This window comes from Ovis canadensis, chromosome 2, assembly GCF_042477335.2.
Source record: "Ovis canadensis isolate MfBH-ARS-UI-01 breed Bighorn chromosome 2, ARS-UI_OviCan_v2, whole genome shotgun sequence".
NCBI classification, from domain to species: domain Eukaryota; kingdom Metazoa; phylum Chordata; class Mammalia; order Artiodactyla; family Bovidae; genus Ovis; species Ovis canadensis.
Genome location: NC_091246.1, coordinates 9,792,681 through 9,820,126, shown reverse-complemented (window position 1 = coordinate 9,820,126; position 27,446 = coordinate 9,792,681). Strand labels below are relative to the sequence as shown.

The 27,446-nt window shown below is 49.7% G+C and overlaps 1 protein-coding gene across 40 annotated transcripts in view; it reads left to right on the top strand.

Moving 5' to 3' along the window:
- ZNF618 (zinc finger protein 618) overlaps window positions 1-27,446 on the top strand; it is a 203,978-nt gene that overhangs the window by 137,565 nt on the left and 38,967 nt on the right. For 13 of the 40 annotated variants that reach the window (XM_069575348.1, XM_069575321.1, XM_069575332.1 and 10 more), the window contains 5 exons: window positions 10,186-10,263; window positions 10,876-10,914; window positions 15,991-16,080; window positions 16,980-17,015; window positions 17,107-17,184. In XM_069575348.1, the coding sequence (XP_069431449.1) occupies window positions 10,186-10,263; window positions 10,876-10,914; window positions 15,991-16,080; window positions 16,980-17,015; window positions 17,107-17,184 (321 nt within the window). Of the gene's footprint in view, window positions 1-10,185; window positions 10,264-10,875; window positions 10,915-15,990; window positions 16,081-16,979; window positions 17,016-17,106; window positions 17,185-26,995; window positions 27,056-27,446 lie in introns of all 40 variants that reach the window. The other 27 variants (XM_069575346.1, XM_069575344.1, XM_069575324.1 and 24 more) reach the window with 3 other exon arrangements.

The window sequence follows — 27,446 nt, the reverse complement described above, 5'->3', positions numbered from 1 at the left end:
GATGTTTTCAGATTTCTGAGCAAAGTGCTTTTGAGAACCCTTGTGGAAAAGATTTAAAAGCCATGGTTAGCTGTGGAGCTGCCATTTGGGAGCTGGTACCAAAGCTGGAGCTGGGCGCCTCCTGCTAGTGGTGATGGTTGTCTCACACCCGTCAAGGCTGACCTTGCCCCTTGAGGGTGTAGTTTCTGCCGAGGGGCAGGCTTGAAGGAATCTGGCTTGGCCTTTTAGTAGCCGGAAAGAAAGGCAATTAAAAAAAAAACTGATGTTAGAATGAAACCTTATGAACTCATCCCTTCTCAGAATGGCGTGTAGACATTATCTGATGGGCCAAGTCCAAGCACTCGCTGCTGGCTATTAGGAGTTCCATGCTGAAGGTTCTGAAGGGTGGCATGATTGATTATTGATGTCTACCATGGATGTGGAAGTGGGCAGTGGAGCCCCACGTGCTATAGATTTGGCACGCGGCGCCCTCATTTTACAGAGGGGCAAGCAAAGCCCTGGGAGATGGAAGACTTGGCAACTCCACTTCATAACACCTGTCCCACCTGCTTCTGGAAGTAGAACAAGGAGGGAAGGCAGTCCCTGGGCTGTGGCCAGGGCGGAATGCTGGTTAGAGTTGCTCTTTGAATGAGCTTGTGCTACAGTGTGGCTGGGCACTGTGGACTTAACATGTTCCCGAGGCACTTGGCAGGGATGCAGAGGGCTCTGGCCAGCTCTGTCACTAAACAGAATAGTGTTCCTATTCGATCAGCCAGTGCTATCTCATGAGGGAACCTTCCGTTTGCCTGCTCTCTGAGCTCCATCCCTCTTGTCCCCACCCCCAGGTCCTCACTGGCCCTTTAATAGCCATCGGATAAACAGTGTTCCCAGCGACACAAACATTATCCCAGGCACTTCCTATGGAGGAGCCTGGGTCATGGACACATGGATGGCACTTGGCAGCTTCTCAGACGAGGAGCATGGGGAGGGGTGTCGGTGCCCAGGAGGCTGGCTTCCAGGCTTGCAAGTAGTCTCTGCTAGTTCCCTGCCACCCAGAAATTTTTTGTACCAAAAAGGGTACTTCTCACTCTTGAAAGAATGTCACTGCCATTGAAATCATTCTGGAGCTTGGGAGCAACATATCAAGTTTCTTTTTTAGCAAGAAGAGCAGAGATAATACTGACCATGGCAACTTCGTTGGGTAAAACCAAAAGTGAAAGGCATCCCTAACTGTCAGCTGCACATGTCCCAACAGTGTACCTCAGAATCCTTCTCAGCACAGTCCACTGAGAAGTCACGGCCAGTCAGCTAGAACTGAAAAATCCGAAATGGACACCTGCTTGCTGCCATCCTTGTCCTAGGCGATGAAGACAAGACAAGCTGGGTTTACAGCAAAAAAGCATGCAGCCCATGGAGGAATGGTGCAGAAGAGATGATGGAATATAAGTGTTCACAACTTACAGCATTTTGATGGGAGGGGACTGAGCAGACACATTCCAAGTAGCCCCAACCCCAGTGCAGGAAAATCACCAGGAGGTGATTGCAAATCAGTACGAGGGAGGGCTCTGTGATTACAGAAAGTGTTTGGTAACTGAAGACAGGCCTGTAAGGGAGGGAGGTCCTGTCCTGGAGATGGGTGAGCAGAAGGGGGTCCCTAGATCTGGTACAGGAGGGAGAATCAGTCAGCTGGGAGCCTGGATCCTGCAAGGATGTTTCTAGGCAGCGAGCTTTGGGCACCAGGGCTCAGGGTGCTTCCACACACACACAGGGCTGCCGGGGGAGGAGAGGAGGGGAAAAAGGAGGTGGGGGCTTGGCCACAGCTCTGGAAGGAGCAGCAGAAGAGCAGACAGCCATTCAGACACAGCCATGTGGGTTTTGGTCTGTTATGAACCTGAGCGGTGGGTCCTGCTTCGAAGTGCCAGCTGATAGTTAGTTTCCTGTTTCAGTTGGTGTTGGCAGTGCTTTGGGCTTGAGCCTTGCCAGAACCAACCCTCAGCTCTTTGCTGCAGCCGCTCAGAAAGGAAGGGTTCTGGCCTCCTTCCCAGGAGCATCTTATCCCTGCTGCTGACTCTTCATTAGGTGGTCCAAGGTGGGTTGGGGGTCCTGATTGGAGGGTCTCCATGGCAAAAGACCCCTGGCTGTAAGCCGAGAGACCTGGGGTCTGCCCCTTGTGTGGCTGTGCAAGGGCCCCTTAACCTCTCTGAGCCATAAGTTCTTCATTGATCAGTGGGTATAATAAAATCTACCTGTCTTTCTAGTAGGATTGTTGATGTCAGAGTGAAGTGATTGGTATGAAAGTGTTTGTAAGGGGGGACCAAAAATGCAAAGTGGGGCTTCCCAGCTGGCGCTAGTGGTAAAGAACCCATCTGCCAATGCAGGTAGACGTAAGAGATGCAGGTTTGGTCCCTGGGTCGGGAAGATCCCCTGGAGGAAGGCGTGGCAACCCACTCCAGTATTCTGGAGACAGAGGAGCCTGGTGGGCCACAGTCCATCAGGTCACAGAGAGTTGGACACGACACGACTGAAGCGACTTGGCGCACAAAAAGTGCAAAACGGAGGCCGGTGGTAGCAGCCGAAGCCCTGGATGTTGACACGTTCAGGGTTACCTCTGGAAGCGGAAAGGCTTCAGACTTCTTTTCTTCAGTATCTCCTAAAAGAATTTTGAGGAATCGTATTCTCTTCCACATTTTTGAGTTGACATCCAACATTTCTATCCAAAGTTTAAATAATAGCAAAGGACAGAATTTCTGGAGTACTGCGTTTTTTAAAATGTGGCATTTTGGAAATAAAACTGTGAACTACTCTTTTAAATGTATCCAGGGGACTCCAAACTCCACCGTTTCTGATATCCACCATCATTCATTAAAAAATAAAAATAAAAAACATAATGAACAGGCTCGTCTTTAACAGTCAGAGATTTTTACATCTTTCCTTTTTCTCCTTGAACTCGTATTTCCAGTCCGCTTCTCTCACAGGATTTTATCCTACTGTAATATATTTTTCTATGCTTGAGAGTCTTTTATTGATCACTGTTTCACACTCATCTCCCACAACAAGATGTACATAAATTGAAATAGAAATTTCCAAAAAATTTGTTGGGATCATAAAGCTCTACGTCTTAAAACATTTTTTCCCCTGATCGACTTGTTATTAGCATACAATTTGTCAAAAGCAAATTTAGATAAATAGCAAACGTAAAAGTAAAACTTTATGGAAAATGCACCTCTTAATGAAATGGATGGGACTTTCTTTCTTCTTCCATTGGCTCACGTTTCTGTGAATTAATATCTCTTATTGTCGAGCGAGACAAGATTCAGCATTAATTTAATTCCTTTTTTTCCATTTTCTTAAGTGTAAGTGCTCAGAAGGCTTGACCATATAAATAAGGAGCCAGGGATAGGATGGAACCTTGTTTCAGCAGTGTCACGCAATTCCTTGAACTCCTTCCAAGCTGTATGCCAAAAATCACACGGGTCTATCATCAGACATCATTTTCAATGGTCTCTTCACTGACAACTCCATTAGATCCTGCTTCAGTTTTGTGGAGAGCAAAGAATTAGAAATCACCCAATTTACAAAAGGAATTATTCCCAGCCATTCGATGCACCTGCATTCTAAGTCCAGCTTCTCTTTGCTTGGAGCTCTCAGATGTCCATCCCCCCTTGTACGCCACTGTAGGGGAATTAGGGGTGGGTGAAAAGACCATCGTGTTAGCCGGGTAGAAATGGGTGGTGGTGATGAGACCAGTTGAGCACGGCCTCCCTGCCTGCTATGTTCTCTGGCCTGTTGGTTTTAGGGTTTTAGGAAGAAATGCATTGGGCAATTGATAATTGGAAATTGATCCTCTTAAGATTCCCTGTGCTCCAGCACCCCCAGGGAATTTGTGCTCTGAGTGGAGGACCTGGGCCCAAGGACATTCGTTCTGAGTCCACGCCCAGAGAGCCTCAGGAAACCTACTTGTCCTCTTTCCAGCTTACCTCTCTGGGGTCCCTGTCCCCCAGTAGGCCGTGGGCCCAGCTCTGCTGCGTATTAGAATCAAGTGGGCAGGATGCTCCCGAGCACTGCGCTCCCGAGTTGCTTTGCGCTAAATACAGGGTTGCCTGTTGTGGTCTCTCCGTCTGCCCACCTTGTGTTTTTCTTCTCCCCTTCACCTGCGCTGGATTTCTGCCTTGGTGCATCCTATGGGTCCTGCAAGGCGCTGGAACTGATCAGGAGCTCGACGGGCACAAGGCACAATAGAGTTGAGGATTGCTGCCCACTATGCCCCTTTACCTCGGCCTCCTACTTTGCCCCTCTGTGTCTTTGGAAGCTACACCGGCCTGCTCTCACCTGGCCCAACCTGGTCTGTCCAGTGCTTCCGGGAGGGAGCGTGAGCCAGGCTCTCTGCCACGTTGTTATAGACAGTGCTGGACAGATTGCTGTTCATCAGTACTTACTGATTCCTGTGTTACTGGTGACAGCAGGTCGGGGAGAGGAAAAGACTCGAATCCGTGTCTGGCGTGTTCTGCCAGCCACCCTCAGGCCCTTGATAGGGCGCTCTGGGGGATCGTGTTGTGGTGCCAGACATGGTAGGAGGTTCTGCTCCCCAGTGCTGGGAAAGCTTCATGTCCAACAGGGGTTCACGGCTCCCACGGCATCTGGACCTGGCGTGAGGATGGTGGGTTGGCTCTGGATCCCTGAGGGCCAGCCTGGAGCCCAGTTGCTCACTAGCCACTAGGTGAGTGGCCCCAGCCCTGGGGCCTGAAACTTCACGTTCATGGTTGAAGTGGGTGTTGAGTTGTCCCAACACACAGGAACTTCTGGGAAGATGGAGGGTAGAAACAAAAAGCCTGGATATGCTTGGTAAATGGTAGCCGTTAGCAGGCACCCTCTCTTCTCTGCTTGCTCCTGGGGGCTGACCCTCTGGTGATCACACACAGGCTCCGGAGCAGGACAAATCAGGCCACCTTCGGCCTGATCTGTGTTGCCCCCTCGTCTGAAAAATGGGGATAATAATCACCTTTCTGTGCTGGACTTGTGAGGATGGATTGAGCTGATGGGTGAGAAGCCCCCAAGTTCACACCCCACCCCGCTCCCACCTGCTGGCTGTATGAAGTGGGCAAATGGCTGCTTTCCCACCCATGCAGTGGGGTGCAGTGGGGTCAGAGACCAGCCCATGCGGAGATTTTGGAGAGGCACAAGTGAAGACTTGCAGCACCTGCACTGAGTAAAGAAAGACAGAGACAGGACAGGAGAGTAGTTGGGAAATGAAGCAGACTGAGGAGGCGTGCAGGGCAGGGAGTCAGGCGACGGAACAGGGACCATCGGAAGTGAGAGTCCCCGAGTGGGCCCTCCAGCTGCCACTGCGCCAGCCTGGGGTACACGGCGACCACGGGCCAGGGGGATACCAGGCCACAGCATGCATGAGGCATATCGCCCCTGGAGGGTCATTTTGCTGGCAGGATTATGGCGAGAAAAGTTGGGTTATGACCTCACGATTGCTGTAGAATTGGTGCTTTTGAACTGTGGTGTTGGAGAAGACTCTTGAGAGTCCCTTGGACTGCAAGGAGATCAAACCAGTCCATCCTAAAGGAGATCAGTCCTGAATATTCATTGGCAGGACTGATACTGAAGCTGAAGCTCCAGTACTTTGGCCACCTGATGCGAAGAGCTGACTCATTTGAAAAGAGCCTGATGCTGGGAAAGATTGAAGGCTGGAGGAGAAGGGTCGATGGAGGATGAGATGGTTGAATGGCATCACTGACTCGATGGACATGAGTTTGAGCAAGTTCCGGGAGTTGGTGATGGACAGGGAAGCCTGGTGTGCTGCAGTCCAGGGGACTGCAAAGAGTTGGACACGACTGAGCGACTGAACTGAACTGAACTGAACCTCATGATGGATAATTTTATGTTCTATCTATATTATAAGTCAGGACAGAGGAAGCACAAAACTTCAGGAGCATTTGGTCCTGTGGCTGCTTGCTGCTTTCTGCCACACCCCAGCCTCCCTTGGGGAAGCGTGGCTGCCGCTTAGCCAGCACAAGCTGTTCAGTGAAAAAGCAGGCAGCATGACCTTGTCCATCCATCTCGTGCGCAGATGGGGAAACTGAGGTGCTGAGAGCTCAGGGGACTGGCCAGCCCTAGACTCGAGAGTCCTTCATACCTGGCCCTTCCCAACCCACCCCATCTTTAAGGGCTCTTTCTGATTTTTCACGTAATTCAGATGGAAAAGCACTGAATGGCAGCCCCCACGGCAGATCTGTGTGAGGTCAGTATTCGGGGACCTGGATTCGGGGACCAAGCGTTGAGATATGCATCTGGTACGTGATGGTTGAGGGGCAGGAGGACCCGATGGGGCCAGCATGAGGGTGGAGGTATGGCTGAATGTCGGCATCAGCTGCAGACCCCTGAGTACACAGGGCCTGTTCGTATCTGCAGAGACTGACCCTAACCTCCTCTACACCGTCACTGCCCCCGGTCAGCAAATCTGAGCCTGCCTGGGACCCTGGAAGCTGACTGCTGGAGGGCTGGTAGAGCGTGTAGGAATCTGGGTGTTGGGAGTGTGGGGCCCGTTTTGGCAGAACTTGCTATAGACTACAGCTCTGAAACGAGCCTTGGAGAGAAAGAAATTCTGTGGTCAAATTGGTTGGGAAACCTGGAGTTAATGGTCAGTTGCGTTCCTTTACTGCAGGTCCTCTTCCAGCCAGCACAGCTCCTGGGCGTGTCTCCTCAGACGGGCCATGCCTCCCGCTTGCTTGACCATGGGCCCCTCTCCCCAGGACCCATTCAGGAAGTTGGGTCCAAGAGCGCTTCGGGGAAAACTGACAGTAATGCCAACTCTCCTTTACCGAGTGCCTGCTGCGTACTGGGCACTGTGCCGAGTGGTCTCAGTGTTATTGCTCATGTCATTTCTCCCCCGTCGCCTTCGATGAGGTGGGCACTATTTTACTGTGTCCATTTTATAAAAAGGAAGCCTGAGGTGGAGGCTTTTCCCTGGCTTATCCAGGGCCCCATCTGTTTTGCGGTGAGCTGGGATTTGAACCCAGGTTCGCTGGCGCTGCCGCCCTGTAGGGCTGCCGCTCTGTTGCACTCGCCCCATGCCCCAAACCCCTCTGCCCATCCAGACCCTTCTGCAGGGGACCCGCAGCTCAGGTGTCCCTCCTGCCAGCACAGTGTTCAGTCTCGAGACTCAGCATGCCGGGCAAGTGGTCCGTTTTGCTCTGGGTCCAGGAGAGGGCCCGAGGGTGGCGAACTGTGCCCCTGTGACTGAATGGTTGGAGGTCTGTGAGCAAGGCTGCAGGTACCCTCGGCACTCTGTGGACTGAGGGAAAAGCCAGTGGGACTGACCTGATTATAAACAGTGTCAACTGGGTGGATGAGTTGGGGACGTCGCAGCCTGCAGGCTCCGTCCATCAGCACACACTTACTGTACAGTTTGAGGAAAGACCTCAGGTCATTGAAGGCAGTTGGAGAAACTGAGGCCCAAGTCTTATGGCAGAGAAGGGCAGAGACTTCATCTGGAAGTGGGTCAAGTCTGAACAAGGCTGTGGCCTCGGTCCTTTGGGGAGAGAGAGCCCCGCCTCGCCTTCCATGGGGCTCTGGCCCCTTTGCCTCCCATTTGCCTTTCCCTCCTCCTGCCTGCTCAAGTCCCCTGACCGGCCGCCCTTGCTGCAGCCTTGTCAGGGTCCCTCACTGTGGCCACCAGGTCCTGCACTTGGCTGTCATAGCATCATCACCCTGCAGGTCCCCTTGCCCAGTGGCCTGTCTGCTTCCCATCAGGCAGAGGGCAGTGATCGCGTCCTGCTCATGATTGGGGCCTTGGTGCCTGGCCCGTTGAAGATGCTCAGCAAATTCCCAATCATTCAAGGGGAATCAGCAGAAACTGTTGAGGAGCGGGTGGAAGCACAGGGAGGGAATCCAGGTTTTTATTTCTCAGTGACAGATGAGGAGAACAGCAGGACGCTGTGAATTTACTGAGCCCCTGCTGTGTGCCAGTCACGGGGCTAAAGACAGGGAAATATACACTCTGATCTTTGCCCTCCGTGTGTGTATATTTTTCCCAGTGAGACAAGGGTAACACATATAAAACTGTTGAATAACGGGCTGCTAAATCCTGTGCTGGTTTGGAGGACAGCGTTCCCTTGAGGGACCCACGGTGGCCAAGTGGCACTGCCCACTGGTGGGCCTGCTGACTCATGGGTTGTAGCTCATTCATCCTGACCTTGATCATGAGATGCAGGCATCATAGTCTTGTTTCACAGGTGAAGAAGCTGAAGCTCGAACTGGAAAAGGAGTGTGCCTGCTATTAAACAGCCAGGGAGGGGGTGGCAGAGCTGAGCTCACCATCAGGCTCCAAGCCCAATGCTCTTCTGAATTAACTTGATACCTGGAGTTCACACCTACTGGTGGCTCAGATCTTAAAGAGTTTGCTTGCAATCCAGTAGACCTGGGTTCAATCCCTGGGCCAGGAAGATCTCCTGGAGAAGGGAATGGCAAACCTCTCCAGTATTCTTGCCTGGAGAATCCCATGGACAGAAGAACCTGGTGGGCTACAGTCCATAGAGTCGCAAAGAGTCAGACACAACTGAGCAACTAACATAGATGGCCCCTGCGCCTGGGTGAGACCCCCGGAAGTGGAGGTTGGTGGTGCTTCGACTCACTGTCTTGTCTTGTGGCGGGAACACCACTCATTCTTCATTCAGTCTCCCATACATTTTTTCCAGTAAGGAGACTGATGCCTGGCCAGTAAATGGTTGAGCTGAGACTCTGTCCCAGAGCTACTGGATTTTAAACCAGTGGTTCCCACACTTAGTTGCTGAGCATCAGAATCCTCTGTGGATACTTGGGGGGGAAACCAGCCGTTCAGGTGCCCTGAGCGTGGAGTGGGGCCAGGGACTCTGTGTGTGTGTGCAGGCTCCAAGGCCGTTCTGTTAGGAAGGATGGGGCTCGGACCTCGGTCTGTGTGAGGGATGGGCAGGGCCTTCCAACTCCTGGGGCCTCTGCCAGGCTGAGTCTCATGAGCTTTGCTGGCTTCCCTGCTGTGGGTCTTTGCCCTGCTCTGCATGGCTGGGCTCTGCCCTTGACCCATCTTTGGTGCCCACTGGGAACTCAGCCATTTCAGTCTCCCTGCCTCTGGGAGAGGGCTTCTCTGGTGGCTCATATGGTAAAGAATCTGCCTGCAATGCAAGAGACCTGGGTTCAATCCTTGGATCAGGAAAATCACCTAGAGAAGGCAATGGCTACCCACTCCAGAAGGGCCTAGAAGAGGGCTGGAGTCAGGCATTTACATCAGGTTGATCTCTGCACATCAGAGGAAATAAAATGGCACCTCAGTAGATGAGAGGGGTCCTCTCCTTGCCAGATCCCTGCGTAGTAGGGCTGGGTACTTTCCGGGGGCTATATGGAGCCACCCTTATGAGATAGGTACTTTTAGCCCCATTTTACAGTTGAGCAGACTGAGGCTTCATGTGTTCAAGGAAATTACCAAGGTTGTGTTGCTGGTAGGTGGCAGAACAGGGACAGGGATCTAGAAGTGTCTGGTTCAAAGCCTGTCCTCTTAACCTCTGTCCATCCTGACGAGGAGGAGTGGTAGCTGGAAATTATTCTGTTGCAGCTAAGGGATGATTTCCTTACATGGGTGCAGTGTATTCCTTACTCTGAAATTCTTTTACATTCATCTCCTTTTTCCTTTCAAGGAATAGCTATGAGTAACCTTAGAAGTTACATTCTGTGTCTTACAGATTTGGAAGCTGAGGCCCAGAGGTGGGAAGTGACTTGCCAAGGTTACTCAGAGAGTTGAGACGAAAACCTGAACTCCACCCCAGCCTCCCAGCCTCCAACTCAGGGCTGTCTTTGCTGGTCCTTACTGCCCTTTTGCTTGTAGGGAACAAGATAGCCTGTTGGCACAGAGTTGGTGTTACCTGGGGCTTTCCAGATGGCGCAGTGGTAAAGAACCTGCCTGCCAGTGCAGGAGATAGAAGAGACGTGGGTTTGATCCCTGGGTCAGAAAGATTCCCTGGAGGAGGAAACAACAACCCGCTCCAGTATTCTTGCCTAGAAAATTCCACAGACAGAGGAGGCTGGCGGGCTACAGTCTGTGGGGTGGCAAAGAGTCGCACCCCGCTGAGCACACCTGCTGTTACCTGAAGTTGTCACCAAGGGTCCTGGGGCCTCGTGCTTGTGCGCATCAGATGCTGGCTGACCAGTCCCTTCTTTCCTGGTTTCCAGGGTCCTATGAGTGCGGAATCTGTGGCAAGAAGTACAAATATTACAACTGTTTCCAGACCCACGTCCGGGCACACCGAGGTGAGTGGCGTGTACTGGGGCAGAGCCAAGGGACCCTGTCCTCCCCATCGCCTGCCTGTTTTTTCCACCCTGACCCCTCGAGGATGACCTCAGAGCACTTTTTGCAGTGGAAGTGGGGCCCGAGGCGAAGGGGAGAGGCCTCCTTAACTTGGGGGAGCACCCTGGGGTGGGGATGGAGTGGGGAGGAGTGCACAGGACGTCCCCCCGAGCTTCTGCCAGCAGCGCTCTGGACTGCCCCACGTGGGCCCCCATCCTCCCAAGGGGCTTCGGAACCGCCCGGTGTCAGCGGCCCCTGCCAGAAGGGACTCGTGTTACCTCGTGTGTTGCTCACGGGATAGCACCCTGCTGGAGATGAGGACGCCGGGGACAGGAAGGGTGGTTGCCGCTCCCTGAGTCTGACCCTGGCAGGTAGGGACGAAGGGCACCAGGTCAAGGCCTGCCAGGCAGCAGGAAACCCAGGGAAGGCTTTGGGCCTGATCTTGAGTGGAGCAGGGGCAGCCTTGGGCTCACAGCGTTGGCCTCTTCTGGCCCCTGCATTCTCGGCTTCTCTCCCTCTTGGCAGCGGCCCTTCCACTGTCTGGTCGGCTCACCCCCTTCTTCTCTCTCTCACAGACACTGAAGCCACCTCAGGGGAGGGAGCCTCCCAAGGCAGTGAGTATTTTTCCCTCCTCCTGGGCTGTGGGGGCTGAGAGGGCCAGGGGTGGGGGGAGGAGGGAGAGCCAGGGCTGGGGTGAAGCTCTCAACTCTACACCCCAAGATGGCCCCGGGAGACACCTGAGAACACCTTTGCCAAAGTGTGCGCCATGGCATAGTCGTCCTAGGGAGATTAACAGGCTATCAAGGGTGCTCTGGCCAGATCACCTGGGGAAACCTTGAATTCTGCCAAGATGAACATGTTTCTTTGCTGGAGACTGCTCAGGGCCCTTCATTGGCAAAATATGTACATGCGCCCCAAAAGGGACCCAGTGTGTGCACTCTGTTCTTTTGACTCCCACTCATGGGTTGAGGCGGAGAAGGAAATGGCACCCCACTCCAGTACTCTTGCCTGGAAAATCCCATGGACAGAGGAGCCTGGTAGGCTGCAGTCCGTGGGGTCACGAAGAGTTGGACACGACTGAGCAACTTCCCTTTCACTTTTCACTTTCATGCATTGGAGAAGGAAATGGCAACCCACTCCAGTGTTCTTGCCTGGAGAATCCCAGGGATGGGGGAGCCTGGTGGGCTGCCGTGTATGGGGTCGCACAGAGTTGGACGTGACTGAAGCGACTTAGCAGCAGCAGCAACAGCATGGGTTGAGAGTCACCCCCTGTTGGTTCCAGTGCTGAAGAGTCCGCCACCAATGCAGGAGACTCGAGATCAATCCCTGGGTCAGGAAGGGAGGAAGAAATGGCACCCCACTCCAGTCTTCTTGCTGGGACAATACCACGGCTAGAGGAACCTGGCGGGCTACAGTCCACGGGGTCGCGAAAGAGTCAGACAGGACTGAGCGACTAAGCATGCACTCAGGCACGCATGGGTCGGGGGTCGGTCGCCATAACTGATGTTTGGGAAATGCTACTTCGGAGAGTTATTTCAGGAGCACTCACAGGCATGAATCCTGGGGCGTGGTGTCCCCGCCCTGGGGATGCACAGAGCCTCAGCATCTGGGGACAGTGTTCCACTTGGCTGCTTGTGGGGGCCCTGCCTGCCTTCCCTCCAGATCTAAACCCACAGGGCTGGTAGGCAGCCAGCCAGAGGGTGTAGGTGGGGGTGGAACCTCTCCCCACTCAACAGACCTGAGCTCCAGAACCCAGAAGTTCTCCTCCCAGGTGTGTGTGTGCACATGTCCACCCAAAGCTGGGAATTAAGACATTCTTAGCAGGGACTTCCCTGAGGGTCCAGTGGTTAAGACTTCACCTTCCAATGCAGGGGGTGCAGCTTCGATCCTTAGTTGCTGAGCTGAGATCCTGCATGCCTCAAAAAAACCAAACAGAAAACAGAAGCAGTGTTGTAACAGGTTCAATAAAGACTTTAAAAATGGTCCACATCAAAAAAAATATTTTTTAAAAAAGATGTTCTTAGCAGCACTGTTCATAACTGCTTCAAACCAGAAACCACCCAGGACTAGCTGAATAGGTGAGTAACTCACAGCATGTTCTCACAGTGAACTACAGGACTACAGTAGAGCCGTGAGAAGGAAAGACGGCGGCTACACACAGCAGTGTGTGTTACCCACAGACGGAACGTTAGCAGAAAGAGCCCGGCAGAAAGAGTTCCTCCTCTTCCGATCTGTGTATAGAAAGTGTAGAGGCAGAAGGAAACTAACTCATAATGCAGGAAGTCAGAGCCAGAGTCACCCTCAGAAAGGGGCTTCTGGCTTTCAAGATTGGAGCTGGGTACTGGCTACACAGATGTTTGCAGCTTCTGACAGGGTGATGAGCTGAACATTTAGGGTTTGTACATTTTTCTGTATCAGTGGTCAGCGTATTTTTTGGTAGGGGACCAAAGAGTAAATATTTTAGATTTTGCAGGCCAGATGTCTCCCACATCTGCTCAGCTCTGCCGTGGAGCATGAAGGCAGTCAGGGACCATATGGAAATGAATTCTTGACCAAAACATGCTGGGCAGGCCACAGTTTGGGCACCTCTGTTCTACTTGTTTGGTATACCACCAGAAAAAGTTTCTTAAAACAATAAATAAACAGGACTCCCCCACTGCTTGAAAATCCAAAACAGAGTAGTTCAAGGAGGTAGGAAGGACCTTAGTTCCATTGGGTTCTAACAGGTTTTCTTCTGAGGCGCTTTCTCATCCACTCTTTCTTTGGATTCTTCTTGTTCAGTTGCTAAGTGATGTCCAACTCTTTGTGACCCCATGGACTGCAGCACGCCAGGCTTCCCTGTCCATCACCACCTCCCAGCATGAGAGTTTGCTCAAATTCATGTCCATTGAAACAGGGATGGTATCCAACCATTTCATCCTCTGTTGCCCGCTTTTCCTCTTGCCCCTTAGTCTTTCCCAGCATCAGGGTCTTTTCCAGTGAGTCGGCTCTTCGTATCAGGTGGCCAAAGTTTTGGAGCTTCGGCCTCAACATCAGTTCTTTCAGTGAATATGCAAGGTTGACTTTGTTTAGAATTGACTGGTTTGATCTGCTTGCTGTCCAAGGGATTCTTACCACGTGATTCTTACACCACATGAAAGGCCGGCGCGGCTGAGACTACCCTCCGTTTTCTGGAGAATCTGAGCATCAGATTGGCCAGGCACCTGCCCCCAGGCCTGCAGCAGGAGATGGCAAATCCTGTGTCCACTCCTTGAGCCCCACCCTGCCCCTGCCTGGCCCCTGGCTCCTTCTCCCTCAGTAGCTCCCTTCTCTTCACCTGCCTGTGGTCAGCAGCACAGTTGAAGAACTTCCCTATTTATCTTTCCTTTCTTGACTTCTCTGGGCCCCTGCCTCTCTGGCAGCCCCTCGATGCCCTGTTATGCTCCATCTGGCTTCCGTCATTCCCGGAGGCTCACTGGTTGTGGAGGACCTGGGGACTGAGGTATTTTGGTCCTTCCGTCACTTTTCCCTTCGTCCCTACAGTATTCTTTCCCCTTCCTCCCTGCAGTATTCTTTCCCCGTGGCCAGTGTGCTCGACTTGACCCTCAATCTTGCATTGCTGCCCTGACCCCCCAAGCAGCCATGCCTGCTCAGAAAGCCTGATGTCTTCACACCCCAGCATGTGACGGGAGCCTGGCCGTGGAGTCCTGGGTAGAAGGTTCAGTCCAGCCTTGTTTTTGCAAAGGAGGATACCAAGTCCCGGATAGAAGTCACGCAGTTTGTTTAGGGTGGAGGTGGGCAGAGAAACCAAGTCTCACCCCTCTAGTCCAGGGATCTTTCATGTATTTCTTAGAAAAACAGCACAGGCATGCATAGCGGCATAGATCCAGTTACCAGTCTCTCAGCTAAGAGCCTCGAAGATGAGCTCGACATCCAGCTTTCTAGCCGCTGTTGCATTCATTCCCTTTGTTCAACTATATTAGGTGCCATTTACTGAATATTTATTGCACGTTATGCCTTGTGCTTCCCTGGTGGCTCAGACGGTAAAGCGTCAGCCTGCAGTGCGGGAGACCCTGGGTTGGGAAGATCCCCTGGAGAAGGAAATGGCAACCCATTCCAGGACTCTTGCCTGGAAAATTCCATGGACTGAGAGGCTCCTCACAGCCTGGTAGGCTACAGTCCACAGGGTCGCAAAGAGTCAGACACGACTGAGCAACTTCACTTTATGCCTTGTGCTCATTTATTCTTTATTACAATTCTGGGAGATGAAGAATTTTTTTATCATTATTATTCCCATTTTGCAGATGAGAAAATCAAGGTGTGGAGAGTTTAGGGCACATGTCCAACATTAATGACACCTGAAAGTGGTAAAATTGACTTCAAACTTGGGGAGCCTGCCTGCAGGGCCTGCCTGCCTCCCAAGGCAGATTGGCAGTGGCATTCCTAGAGCTCTCCAGGAGAGCTCAGTGTTCTGGAGACACGGTCTCACTGACAAGAAACTCATTTTACCTTTCTTCCCTTGGGTATAAATCTCATCCTAATTCCCTCCAGCTCTTAGGTGAGCCTGGGGATGTGGCCCCATCCGTGCAGTGGTTTGGGATTCGACAGAGCAGGGTGGGGCCGCTTCTTAGTGGCAGAAAGCTGGGGGTTTCTGCCCATCTGAGGTGGCAGATGTACGTGGCCCAGTGGGTAGGAGAGAGGCAGTGTGGACAGAGATGATACACACGGGACAGGTAGCTGCAGGGCGACCAGCAGTGACCAGTATGCGGGCATCGCAGGGGCAGGAACCCACCTGGAACCAGCAGACTCACGTGGCCTCGACTTATCCACCTCTGTTCCCCAGATGTCCAAGAAGGATTATGGTCCAGATGGCACTTGATGGGGGAGGTTGTCTATGCTGGATTACTGGCCGCGGGCGAAGATCATGTGCCAGGCTTGGAATTCTGGAACCGTCAGCATGGGAGAGGCCCTGGGAGTTGGCTCATCTACCACTCTCCCAAATTAGGCAGGAGATGGGGGATTCTGAGTCCCATGGTGGGGTTGGTACTTGCTGGCAGTCCGGGTGAGGCAGGCCAGGACCGAGACTCTCCTACACCCCCACCACCTCTCCCCGCACCACTCCGTGGCTGGCTGGGGCAGAGGCTTGGAGATGGTAGGGCCCGGTAGGATGCTGGATGCCTGGTCCCCATGAAGGGCCGCATGCAGGCCTGCCTTGCTGTGGGGCTCACGGCAGGTCCCTTCCAATCCTCGGTGGCCTTGAGTGTTCGATGGTTGTTACTTCCTCCCTTGGCTGCAGGGACAAAGGCAGGAAACGCCCGCCGGCTCCTGGCCTGGCTTCTCGCAGTGCAGTGCTACACCACCAGTCCAGTCGCTCGGTCGTGTCCGGCTCTTTGCGACCCCGTGGACGGCAGCACACCAGGCCTCCCTGTCCATCACCAGCTCCCGGGATGGTTATTCTCACAGAACTTCACAAAGGAAGTGGGGCCAGTTATGAACTTGGCCCTTAGGAGCTCAGCACACATGGGGTGCCATTGGGAGTGCCTTTGAAAGTGACTTCCAGGCTCCCCGGTCTGCTTCTGGAGAAGACTCTTAACACCCCAGGGGCTCCTCTCCACGGATCATCAGTTGGGCCCAGTCTGGCCCAGACCCACCTCTCACGGCCCCCAAGGGCCCGAAGCCCCGGTAACCCCGTGTCCTTCCGTCCTCCACAGACAACTTCAGGTACACGTGTGACATCTGTGGGAAGAAGTACAAATACTACAGCTGCTTCCAGGAACACCGAGATCTGCATGCGGTGGATGGTGAGTCAGGCCCCTCACCCCTGGGGAGTGGAGTCGCGCAAACAGACCTCTCTCCGGGGCTCTCACCAGGCCCCTGCCCCACCCTCAGCTTCCCCTCCCTCCCTGACCCAGGGAAGGCCAGGCCGCAGACAGACCGCAAGCGAGCGAGCAGAGTGACCAGCTTACGAGGATTCTGGGCGAGGGAAGGTCCCCACCATGCTCCCTCAATATATGCTTCTGATTAGGGTAACCCAAGTGAAGTTGCCATTTTTGTAGGTCAAAAAGCAGTCGAATATCAGCAGTTTTATATCAGTTCGTATTACAATTTCATGTTGAGTATTCACATGCTCTGGTGAAATTAAACCAATTTTTTAAAATGAATGATGATATTTTAGCATCTTAGATTATAGAGTTAGAAATTAGAACGATAAATTTAGGTAATTTATTTTTGGAATCTCAAGAATCCTGGAAATAGGGTCTTCGCCTGGGAAAGGATCCTGGAAAGTTCCCTCTCCAGCCCCACACCCCTAGCCGGAGTCAAGCCCTGACATCCAGGCCCTATCCATATAGCCACTGGCCCACCCCTCCTCTCTCCTCCTCTTTCTCTTCCCTTCCCCTTATCCCTCCTTTTTCTGCTGCCCTGGCCCCTCCAGTGAATGGCGGAGATCTGAAAACAGGCCAGCCAGAAAGCATCTTCCTGCCCTGGGGTGGTCCCAGCCCATGGGGAGGGTCCCAGCCCCATGGGGAGGATGAGGAACAGAAGGACGTGCCCTCCCGGGGCCCCTGGCTTTCTGGGGCATCCACAGTGGCTAAAGCAGGCTTGTGGGACCGAGGCCAGGGGCGTCGGGCAGAGGCGGGGACTAACAGGGCTCCTGTTTGCTTCTTTTCTTCTGCGGCTGCCGCCTCCCGCCCGGGCGCAGTGTTTAGTGTGGAAGGGGCCCCTGAGAATCGGGCAGGTAAGTCCTCGGTGGCAGCCCACCTCCCTGTCCCCAGCTGAGCTCTGAGACCTGGTTACCAGGGTGCTAAGGGCCATGTGTTCTCCCACAGACCCCTTCGACCAAGGTGTCGTGGCCACTGACGAGGTGAAGGAGGAGCCCCCGGAACCATTCCAGAAAATCGGGCCAAGTATGCAGGCCTCTCTGGGGCCAGGGCTGGGTGGGGAGACAGGCAGGGGGTGGCCGAGGGCAGCAGGGCAGGTCCTACTCCTGGAAGGGGTAGTGTTGGGAATCCTGCAGCAACTGGCTCTGGCCAGTGAGCCGCTGGCCTCCTTGTCCCTCACTATGCCCACCTGTCAGATGGGTCAGTCACTCATAGGACTTTAGTGTTTGAGAAGCAACAGGCCAGCACAGGGTCCAGGTCAGAGCAGTAAAGGTACCACAGGCTTGGTGGCTGGTCTGTTAGCCATCCTGAGCCCGGGCTCCTCACCTGTGGAGTAAGGGGGACACTTTGCCGCAGGTTTGTTGGGGGATTAAATGAGATCATGGATGTAAATCACCTATTCATTAGCACAGTGCCTGGTACATAGTAGTGCTCAGAAAATACTGTTGTTATTTTTGTCGAGTGGGTTTATTAGCCAGTGAAGCTGTCCAGGGGAGCCACACGAGGATGCTCTAGTCCTCACCCCAGTAAACCCCTGGAGGGCAGGAGCCATTCACTTGACCTGCCTGTTTGCAACACATGTGTTGAGTGTCATAGGGACACAGCAGTGAGCAGGACAGATGTGGCCCTGTTTTGGGTAATTTGCACGGTGGGAGCGGGAGGTGGGCATTCGGTCAATAAGCGAGTAGTTAGAACATTAGAAGCGAGGGGAACAGTGAGGCCAGGAGGCGACTGACCAGCCTTGGGAATCCAGGAGGCTTCTGTGTGGGGCTGAGAGTGGGGACGAGCCCCTGCACCCCACGTGAAGGCAGGAGGGCTGCACTTGTCCCAGAAACTGAAAGGCTGATCGGGCCTGAGTTTAGGTCTTAACAGAGCCTTGGAAACCAGAAGAGGGCAGTTAGACTTCATCCCGAGGGGACTGAGCCAGCGTTTACCCAGTGGAAAAGGGACCTGATCAGACTGGCATTGTAGGAAGGTATTTTGGCTGCTGCAGGGAGTATGGATTGGGGTGGGGCGCGGGGGTGGGGTTTTCACAAGTGAGCCCTTCAGGATTTTGCGTACTTGCTCCTTCCTTTCTGTTTCCCATGCCTCTCTTACTACTCAGCAAGAGGAGACCTCCGCTGGCGCTGCTTGCTGCAGTGAGGATTAAGGCAGCTTGTGAAAATATACTCACATACGCAGATTGAAGGGATGAGGAAGTTTAGCAAAGGAGAGTTCAGGAAGCTGGGACAGCAAAGCCTGAGACAGACCTCAGAGGGTGGGACCTGGGCCTGGCCCTGGGAAAGTGCTGGACGGACCTCTGAAGAAGGACCTTCCTCCTTCCTCTCCTTTCCCTCTTAAAACACTCAGGGAACTGGAGATGTGATAACATCTGTAAAGGGGTTCCATGGTGCCTGTTTGTGCATGATAAAATCTGATAAACAGTGACATTAATATTCTTGAAGAAAACGATGAGATCCTTCACACTGAAACTGCTGGAAGTTCGACTGTGGGAAAACCCAGATGTAAATCAGACATGCCCCATGACAGACATTCGTAGAGCAGTAGAGGACAGGGACACTGGGATCTCTGACCCTCCCCTCCCACTGCTCCAGTTCCATCTAACAGCGGCCCCAGCACAGCACCCCCACTTCCATCTGTAGCATCATATTTAGGAAGACTGAGTGTAGACTACATAAGCTCTAGAATCACACAAGCCCAGGTTTAAATGCTGACATCCCCAATTTACTAGCTACTTACCCCCTCTGAAAGTGGCTCAGTCGTGTCCGACTCTTTGTGAACCCGTGGACTATAGCATGCATGAAATTCTCTAGGCCAGAATACTGGAGTGGGTAGCCTTTCCCTTCTCCAGGGGATCTTCCCAACCCAAGGATTGAATCCAGGTCTCGACATTGCAGGCGGATTCTTTACCAGCTGAGCCACCAGGGAAGCCCAAGAATACTGGAGTGGGTAGCCTATCCCTTCTCCAGCAGATCTTTCCAACCCAGGAATTGAACCGGGGTCTCCCAAATTCTGCCTGCAATGGGGGAGACCTGGGTTCGATCCCTGGGATGGGAAGGTCCCATGGAGAAGGGAAAGGCTACCCACTGCAGTATTCTGGCCTGGAGCATTCCATGTACCATATAGTCCATGGGGTCACAAAGAGTTGGACACGACTGAGCAACTTTCACTTTCTTTTACTCCTTCTCAGTGTCCTTTGACTCCTGTGTAAGTTGGAACAAGAGCATCTATCTCAGAACTTCCCTGGTGGTCTGGTGGTTAAGACCTCACCTTCCAGTGCCAGGGGTGCCATAGTTGAGTCTGGCAGGGAGCTACCCCACATGCCTCAGAACCAAGACATTAAACAGAAGCAATGTTGTAACACGTTCAATAAAGACTTTTTTTAAAAAAAGAACATCTATTTCTTCTTTAGCGCTGTTAGAGGATGACCAACCACATCAGGTGTCTAACCCAGCACCTGGATCATGTTCCAGGCTTAACAAATGAGTGATGTTGCCAAGAGACAGTGGAGAGTTTAGAGCCACCCCAGAGATGAACCCCAGCTCTACACTTAATGCCTGTGTGACATCCTGCAAGTTTTATAATCTCTCTAATCACAGTAGTGACAGTAAAACTCACCTCTCAGGATTGTTGTGCTGATTAGATTAGATTATATTTGTAAAGGAATTAGCATAGTCCTTGACATTGACATGGAAAACATTAAATCCGTGGTACCTGTTAATTACCCAGAAAGGTACAGAGCAAGCTGAAACTTGTTCTTTGTGTCAGTATCTACATCTGACAGCCAGCCAGTTGCTGGGACCTGGGACAAATTATCACAAATTATATGGAAGAGAAGTGCATTGAGAAAACTGAACTGAGTTTGGCTCCCAGCTTGACGCTGTGGAACTGAGATGTCTGTATAAGAGTTACAATTCAGGGACTGCCTTGAGAGATAAGAATCCTGCTTCTTGGGCTTCTGGCACTTTGTAAGCTGGCTGATGCTATAGAACCGTGATGGTGATGAGCCACAGAATAAGGGGAGCTGGTAGAGGTACAGTGCTCTGTGGGGAGGCTCATTCCCATGGGTAGAACTCTGTAGGTGAGAGAAGAGGAGAAACAGTGGCAGCGGAGCATGCTGGGAAGTACACCTTCCACATCCATGTCAGCTGTGCAAAGCAGAGAGCTAGGTACTCAACGAGGAGGAAGCCAGAGCCAGAACAGAGCAGAGGAGTCCTGCCAGAAAGAGGGGAGTTGGTCTAAGAGGCCCCCTGTGTCAGCTTGCTCTTCAGCTGCACATCTGAGAACTGCTCCCCTGGTGATGGTCTGCCATGATAATGGGACGATCAAGGACAATTCATTCAAGTCTGTTGAAACAGAGTAAATCTGGATTTAGACGTTAACTTGATTTTTATACCTAGATAAGGAAGCATCCGGTCCCAAAGAAAGGTAATGCCAAAGAATGTTCAAACTATCACGCAGTCACACTCATCTCACACGCTAGCAAAGTAATGCTCAAAATTCTTCAAGCCAGGCTTCAACAGTACGTGAACCAAGAACTTACAGATGTTCAAGCTGGATTTAGAAAAGGCAGAGGAACCAGACATCAAATTGCCAACATCCATTGAATCATTGAAAAAGCAGGAGAGTTCCAGAAAAACATCTATTTCAGCTTTAGTAACTATGTCAAAGCCTTTGTGTGGATCACAACAAACTGTGGAAAATTCTTCAAGAGATGGGAATACCAGACCACCTGACCTGCCTCCTGAGAAATCTGTATGCAAGTCAAGAAGCAACAGTTAGAACTAGACATGGAACAACAGACTGGTTCCAAATCAGGAAAGGAGCACGTCAAGACTGTATATTGTCACCCTGCTTATTTAACTTAAATGCAGAGTACATCATACGAAATGCCAGGCTGGATGAAGCACAAGCTGGAATCAAGATTGCCAGGAGAAATAACAATAACCTCAGATACGAAGATGACACCACCCTTATGGCAGAAAACAAAGAAGAACTAAAGAGCCTCTTGATGAAAGTGAAAGAGAAGAGTGAAAAAGTTGGCTTAAAACTCAACATTCAAAAAATGAAGATCATGGCATCCAGTCCCATCACTTCATGGTAAATAGATGGGGAAACAATGGAAACAGTGAGAAACTTTATTTTGAGGGGGCTCCAAAATCACTGCAGATGGTGACTGCAGCCATAAAATTAAAAGACACTTGTTTCTTTGAAGAAAAGCTATGACCAACCTAGACAGCATGTTAAAAAACAGAGACAATACTTTGCCCACAAAGGTCTATCTAGTCAAGGCTATGGTTTTTCCAGTAGTCATGTTTGGATGTGAGAGTTGAACTATACAGAATGCTGAGCACTGAAGAGTTGATGCTTTTGAACTGTGGTGTTGAGTCCCTTGGACTGCAGGGAGATCCAGCCAGTTCATCCTAAAGGAAATCAGTCCCGAATATTCATTGGAGGGACTGATGCTGAAGCTGAAACTTCAGTACTTTGGCCACCTGATGCGAAGAACTGACTCATTTGAAAAGACCCTGATGCTGGGAAAGATTGAAGGCAGGAGAAGAAGGGAATGAGAGAGGATGAGATGGTTGGATGGCTTCACTGACTTGATAGACATGAGTTTGAGTAAGCTCCAGGAGTTGGTGATGGACAGGGAAGCCTGGCGTGCTGCAGTCCATGGGATTGCAAAGAGTCGGACACCACTGAGTGACTGAACTGAAGGAAGAGTGACTTTAAAAGTTTTTGGTTTTTGTTTTTTAAAAAAGAAAAGTTAGGAATTACGAAAATTCTGCATGACAAGAAAAGGAATTTAGGAAACCTAGAGGAAGAGTATGCCTCTGAAAGTGATGTACCAGTGAGCCTGGGAGGAAATCCTATTAGACAGCCGCAGTTGAGTATGAGAAAATATGACCTTAGTTCAGTCTGGCTGCTATAACAAACTACCCCAGACTGGCCTACATAATAGAAATTTATTTTTTTCACAGTTCTGGAGGCTGAAGTCTGAAATCCGGGTGATAGTATGTTTGGGTTCTGGTCCAAGGATGTTCTTTCTGGCTGTACTCTCACATGGTGAGAAGGAAAAAAGAGCAAGCTCTCTGGTGCCTCTTGTTATAAGGATACTAATTATATCATGAAGGACCCTCCCCACCCCCCCACCTCCATCCTCATGACCTCATCTAAACCCAGTTACTTCCCAAAGGCCCCATCGCCAAATAGCATTGCATTGACATCGATTGTGGAGATAGGGCATCAGCCTCTAGATATGGGGGTGGGGGAAACAGTTCAGTCCATAACATGACCAGCGTGAGAAAGGAAGCTGCATCATGGAAAAGCAGCAAGATGAAAAGGCAAAGAGAGAGGAGTGAGATGAGAAAAAAGGGAGAGAGAAAGGAAATAGAAGAACAGAATCTGTATGTAATTAAAGCCTTCATTATAGATAGTAAAGAGCAGAATTGGTCTGCAGAGACGGAATTAATGATGTGAAGGACAAACTTGAACAGATGAGCATCGTAAGAGGAAAACATGATAAATACAGAGAATAGGGAACCTGTTCCAGATCATTGGTGTTCCTCTACCAGTGGGCCGGAAGCAATACTCCAGAGACTCAATAGAAGAAAGAACTGCTCAGCTCAAGGAAGACCTATGTATGCAGATTCAAAGGCTTGTCATATGTCAGGTAGTCAATATAAAATACCCATAACTAAAAGATATTAGTGACTCCTTATGAATATAAGGGGGAAAACCATACAGGCACCTGGAAATAAAAAGCAAGTTATTTTCAAGTGACTCAGTGACTCCAAGGTAGACTTGCCTCAGATTTCCCTACACTACTAAATACTGAAGTATTGTGGAGTATATTCTGAACGGGAAAGGTTGCAATCTTAAGAATTTTTTATCTAGACAAATTTTTATTTATGTGTAAAGAAAAAAGCAAGGGCTCAAAATCAGGCTGGTTCTCCTGTGAACCCATCTTCAAAAAAAAATTACTTGAAGATGTACTCCAATGAACTGACTGGTTGAATAGATTTAAGGGCTCAATTTTGAGGCATTAATTCATAGTCCCATCACTTCATGGCAAATAGATGGGGAAACACTGGACACAGTGGCAGACTTTATTTTTGGGGGCTCCAAAATCACTGCAGATGGTGATTGCAGCCATGAAATTAAAAGATGCTTACTCCTTTGAAGGAAAGTTATGAACAACCTAGACAGCATATTCAAAAGCAGAGACATTACTTTGTCAACAGAGGTCCATCTAATCAAGGCTATGGTTTTTCCAGTGGTCATGTATGGATGTGAGAGTTGAACTATAAAGAAAGCTGAGCACTGAAGAATTGATGCTTTTGAACTGTGGTGTTGCGGAGAGGACTCTTTGAGAGTCCCTTGGACTGCAAGGAGGTCCAACCAGTCCATCCTAAAGGAGATCAGTCCTGGTTGTTCATTGGAAGGACTGATGTTGAAGCTGAAACTCCCAGTACTTTGGCCACCTGATGCGAAGAGCTGACTCATTTGAAATGAATCAGCCTGATGCTGGGAAAGATTGAGGGCAGGAGGAGAAGGGGACAACAGGATGAGATGGCTGGATGGCATCACTGGCTCGATGGACATGGGTTTGGGTGGACTCTGGGAGTTGGTGATGGACAGGGAGGCCTGCCGTGCTACAGTTCATGGGGTCGCAAAGAGTCAGACACGACTGAGCAACGGAACTGAACTGAACTGAATTCATAGTACGGGAGGACTTGGGTGAATACTGAACCCAGGTAAACTAGAAGTAAGTTTAAAATGTTGCAAATCTAACATGTATACTATCATGTAAGAATTGAATCGCCAGTCCATGTCTGACGTAGGGTGCAGCATGCTTGGGGCTGGTACATGGGGATGACCCAGAGAGATGTTGTGGGGAGGGAGGTGGGAGGGGGGGTCATGTTTGGGAACGCATGTAAGAATTAAAGATTTTAAAATTAAAAAAAAAAAAAAAACAAAACTTGGGGCTGGGTTAATATCCAAAAGATTAATAAAAAAAAAAAATTAAATGAGGAAGACAGAGATTATTTTAAAATATTAAGAATGAACTTTCAAACCCGAGAAGGAAGGAACAGGTGAGGGATACAATGAAGTAGGTTAAGTCAGTCCTCATAGTGCAGTCCCCAGACCAGCAGCATCAGCATATCCTGGAGGCCTGTTAGAAATGGTAACTCTCAGGCCCTACCTACACCAGACCTGTAGAATCAGAATCTCCAAGGTGGGGCTCAGAAATCTGTTGTAACAGCTTTTCTAGATGATTCTTATTCAGGCTAAAGTTTGAGAGGTACTGAGTTGAACTGCCTTTCTCAATGGTAATAGATATAAAAATAGCACTTCTTGCCTGAATATAAAAATTAGAGAAATGTATCTTTTCTCTAAAAGCAAATGAGACCATCTAAAAGCAATGGAGAATATTGGAAAATGATGGAATACCAGAAAATAATTGAAAAGCAAAGAAAAGGGTTCATACATCAAACAACCAAAAGCTAAGGGGATAAACCAGAAAAAAAAAGAATCATAAAACCAAGTCAATAATAGCAATGAAAGCAAATGTCATAATTTCCTTTATTAGAAGACAAAGATTCTCAGGTTAATTTAAAATAGTCCATGGAAGTCCAGTCATTAGGATTAGATGCTTTCACTGCTAGGGCCTGGTCTCAATCCCTGGTCAGAGAACTAAGATCCTGCAAGCCACATGGTGCAATCAAAAAAAAAAAAAAATCCAGTTGTTACTAGTGTATTAGAGACATAACTAGTTAATTCCTTATTTTTCACACTTCTCTTTCCCAGGGAGCACTTCCCTACTGTCTTAACTAAACTGAATTCCCTGCTAGGGTTCCCATAGCACTGTTAACATCTCCTTAAGAACACCTGTTGTGCTTCTAATTTTAAATTTGTTTGTGTCATTATTTCATTATTTGTATTTCCTTTCTCCATTTCTAGACTGTAAGCTCCTTAAAGGCAGGAACCATGACTGTTTTTGCTCAGCGTTTTGTACCAGCATTTAGCAGAGTACCTGTTAACTGAAAGTACAAAAAATTTTAGTTTAATGGCTTTAGACACGTGTGAACAAGTAGCAGGAAGAATCTAACACAGTCATTATCAAGAATTAATAATATGAATACCAGACAAACTAATAAAACAGTGTAATTAAGAGAGCAGCAGTTGTTAACTTTCCCACACTTCAGGATTCTCTGTAGGACCTGTTAAAATAGTTTGCTGGATCCCATACCTTGGATTTTCCTTTCAGAAAATCTTGACTAAGTCCCGAGGATTTGCATTCCTAACAGGTTCCCAGGTGATGCTAATGAGGGACCACCATCATTTGAGAAGCACTGTGTTAGAAAATAGAGCTTCCCCCGTGGCTCAAAGGTAAAGAATCCACCTGCCAAGGCAGGGACTCAGGTTTAATCCCTGGGTCGGGAAGATCCCTGGAGAAGGAAATGGCAGCCCACTCCAGTATTCTTGCCTGCAAAATCCTATGGACAGCGGGGCCTGGTGGGCTACAGTCCATTAGGTCAGAAAAGAGTCGGACACGACTTAGTGGCTAAACAGCAGCAGCGGTGTTAGGAAATAGTGTAATATTAATAAAGGATCCAGTTCACAGTGGAGGTTTTGATCTCAAGAGCCTGTCTGCATCAAATGACATTATATCTAATATACAAACTAATTTTAGAAACACAATCAAATGGAAAAATTGATCACAACACTTAGTCTTTGACAGAGCGAGAAGAGAAACAAGATTATATAGAGTCTGAATAAGACAATTAATAACAGTTGATCTAACAACTTAAAAGCCTACAAAGAGCAAATAATATATCTTTCCCAGTGTTGGTGATTCAGTTACAAAAATTACTTAGCTACTGAAATTTTTAAAGCTTCTGTATGCCAAGAAACAAATGTAAACAGACTAAGAAACCAATCAAGAGAAAATACATGTAACTTTTAGAACAAAATGTTGATGTCCTTAGTCTACAGAGTTCTTAGCGATTTTAACAAGGTAAACATGGCTATAGGAATGTTGACTGTAAATTTGAATAGGAAAGCCAAAGAAGAAAAACCGTAGTTCATTAATCCTGAAAAATAGCTTCCTGAGAACTCAGAGAAATGGAAAATAAAATCAGCAGTGCAATATATTTCTCCCTCTCAGGCACAGTAAGAAGATGATAGTACTTAACTCTGGAAACAGTCATTTTCATATTTTTCTTATGGGGATGAAAATTGACCCAACGTTTCAATAAGTAGTTGGTGCTTTGGTGATCAAAAGCCTTAAAAACACACACCCTTAATTTATCCTGAAGAAGTATTGTGCACAGATTATGAGGGATAATCTTTAATTTGCAGTGATGTGCAAAAATAATGAGCAGATGTGCAAAAATTTCTATGAGGATGGAGATTGCAGCATTTTTTTTTATAAGGAAAGAATTTTGAAACAATCTCAGTGTCCTCTGGTTTAGGAGACTGGCTCAGCAAATTTCAAAGTCCAGTGGGAACCAGGCAGCCAATAAATGCAGTGGAGATCAATGCTTATTGATTTGAGCAAGATGTCCACAAAATATTGTCAACTGAATGCGCCAGGTTACCAAGAGCATATAGATCAGGGCCGGTTAATTCAAGGCCCGTAGAAGACTGACGGCTGATGTCAGTGAGAGATGAGATGGGAGTGAGAGGCGGGGTCTAGGGCAAGTGGCCAGGTGAACGCTCCACCCCGTGGGGTACCTGCTACTCTTTGTTTGGGGATTATAGATGATTGAAGTTTCTCTTATATTTAAACTTTTGTATTTGTATTTATCAGTATTTTATAATTTTCCCCCAGTGAACAATATTACATCAGAAATTTTTAAGAAGAAAGAAGTTAGGCAGTGCCAAAAGAGAGGTAAAGATGAAGTCCGGTGGGACCCGAGAGGAAGAGGTGACCCCTTCTGCCAGGGGGTGGGGGGTGTTTGGGGGCAGGGAGCATCCTGGAGATGAGGGGGCCCAGGTGTGGCTATTGCAGAGGGCAAGGCTTGAGCAGAGGGTGATGAGGAGGTTAGCACTAGAGGCCAGCCAGTTCACCACGCGTTTCCTGAGCACCGGGGTCTAGGGGTGGAGCAGTGGAGGAGGACAGCGTGTGCCAGGTACTGTTCTAAGCATGTGACACACAATTTAATCCTCACAGCAACCCTATAAGGTGGGCCTGTCATTACCCCCATTTTACAGATATGAAAACTGAGGCTCAGAGAGGTTGAGAGATTTGCCTAAAGTCACACAGCTTAAAATAGAGGAGT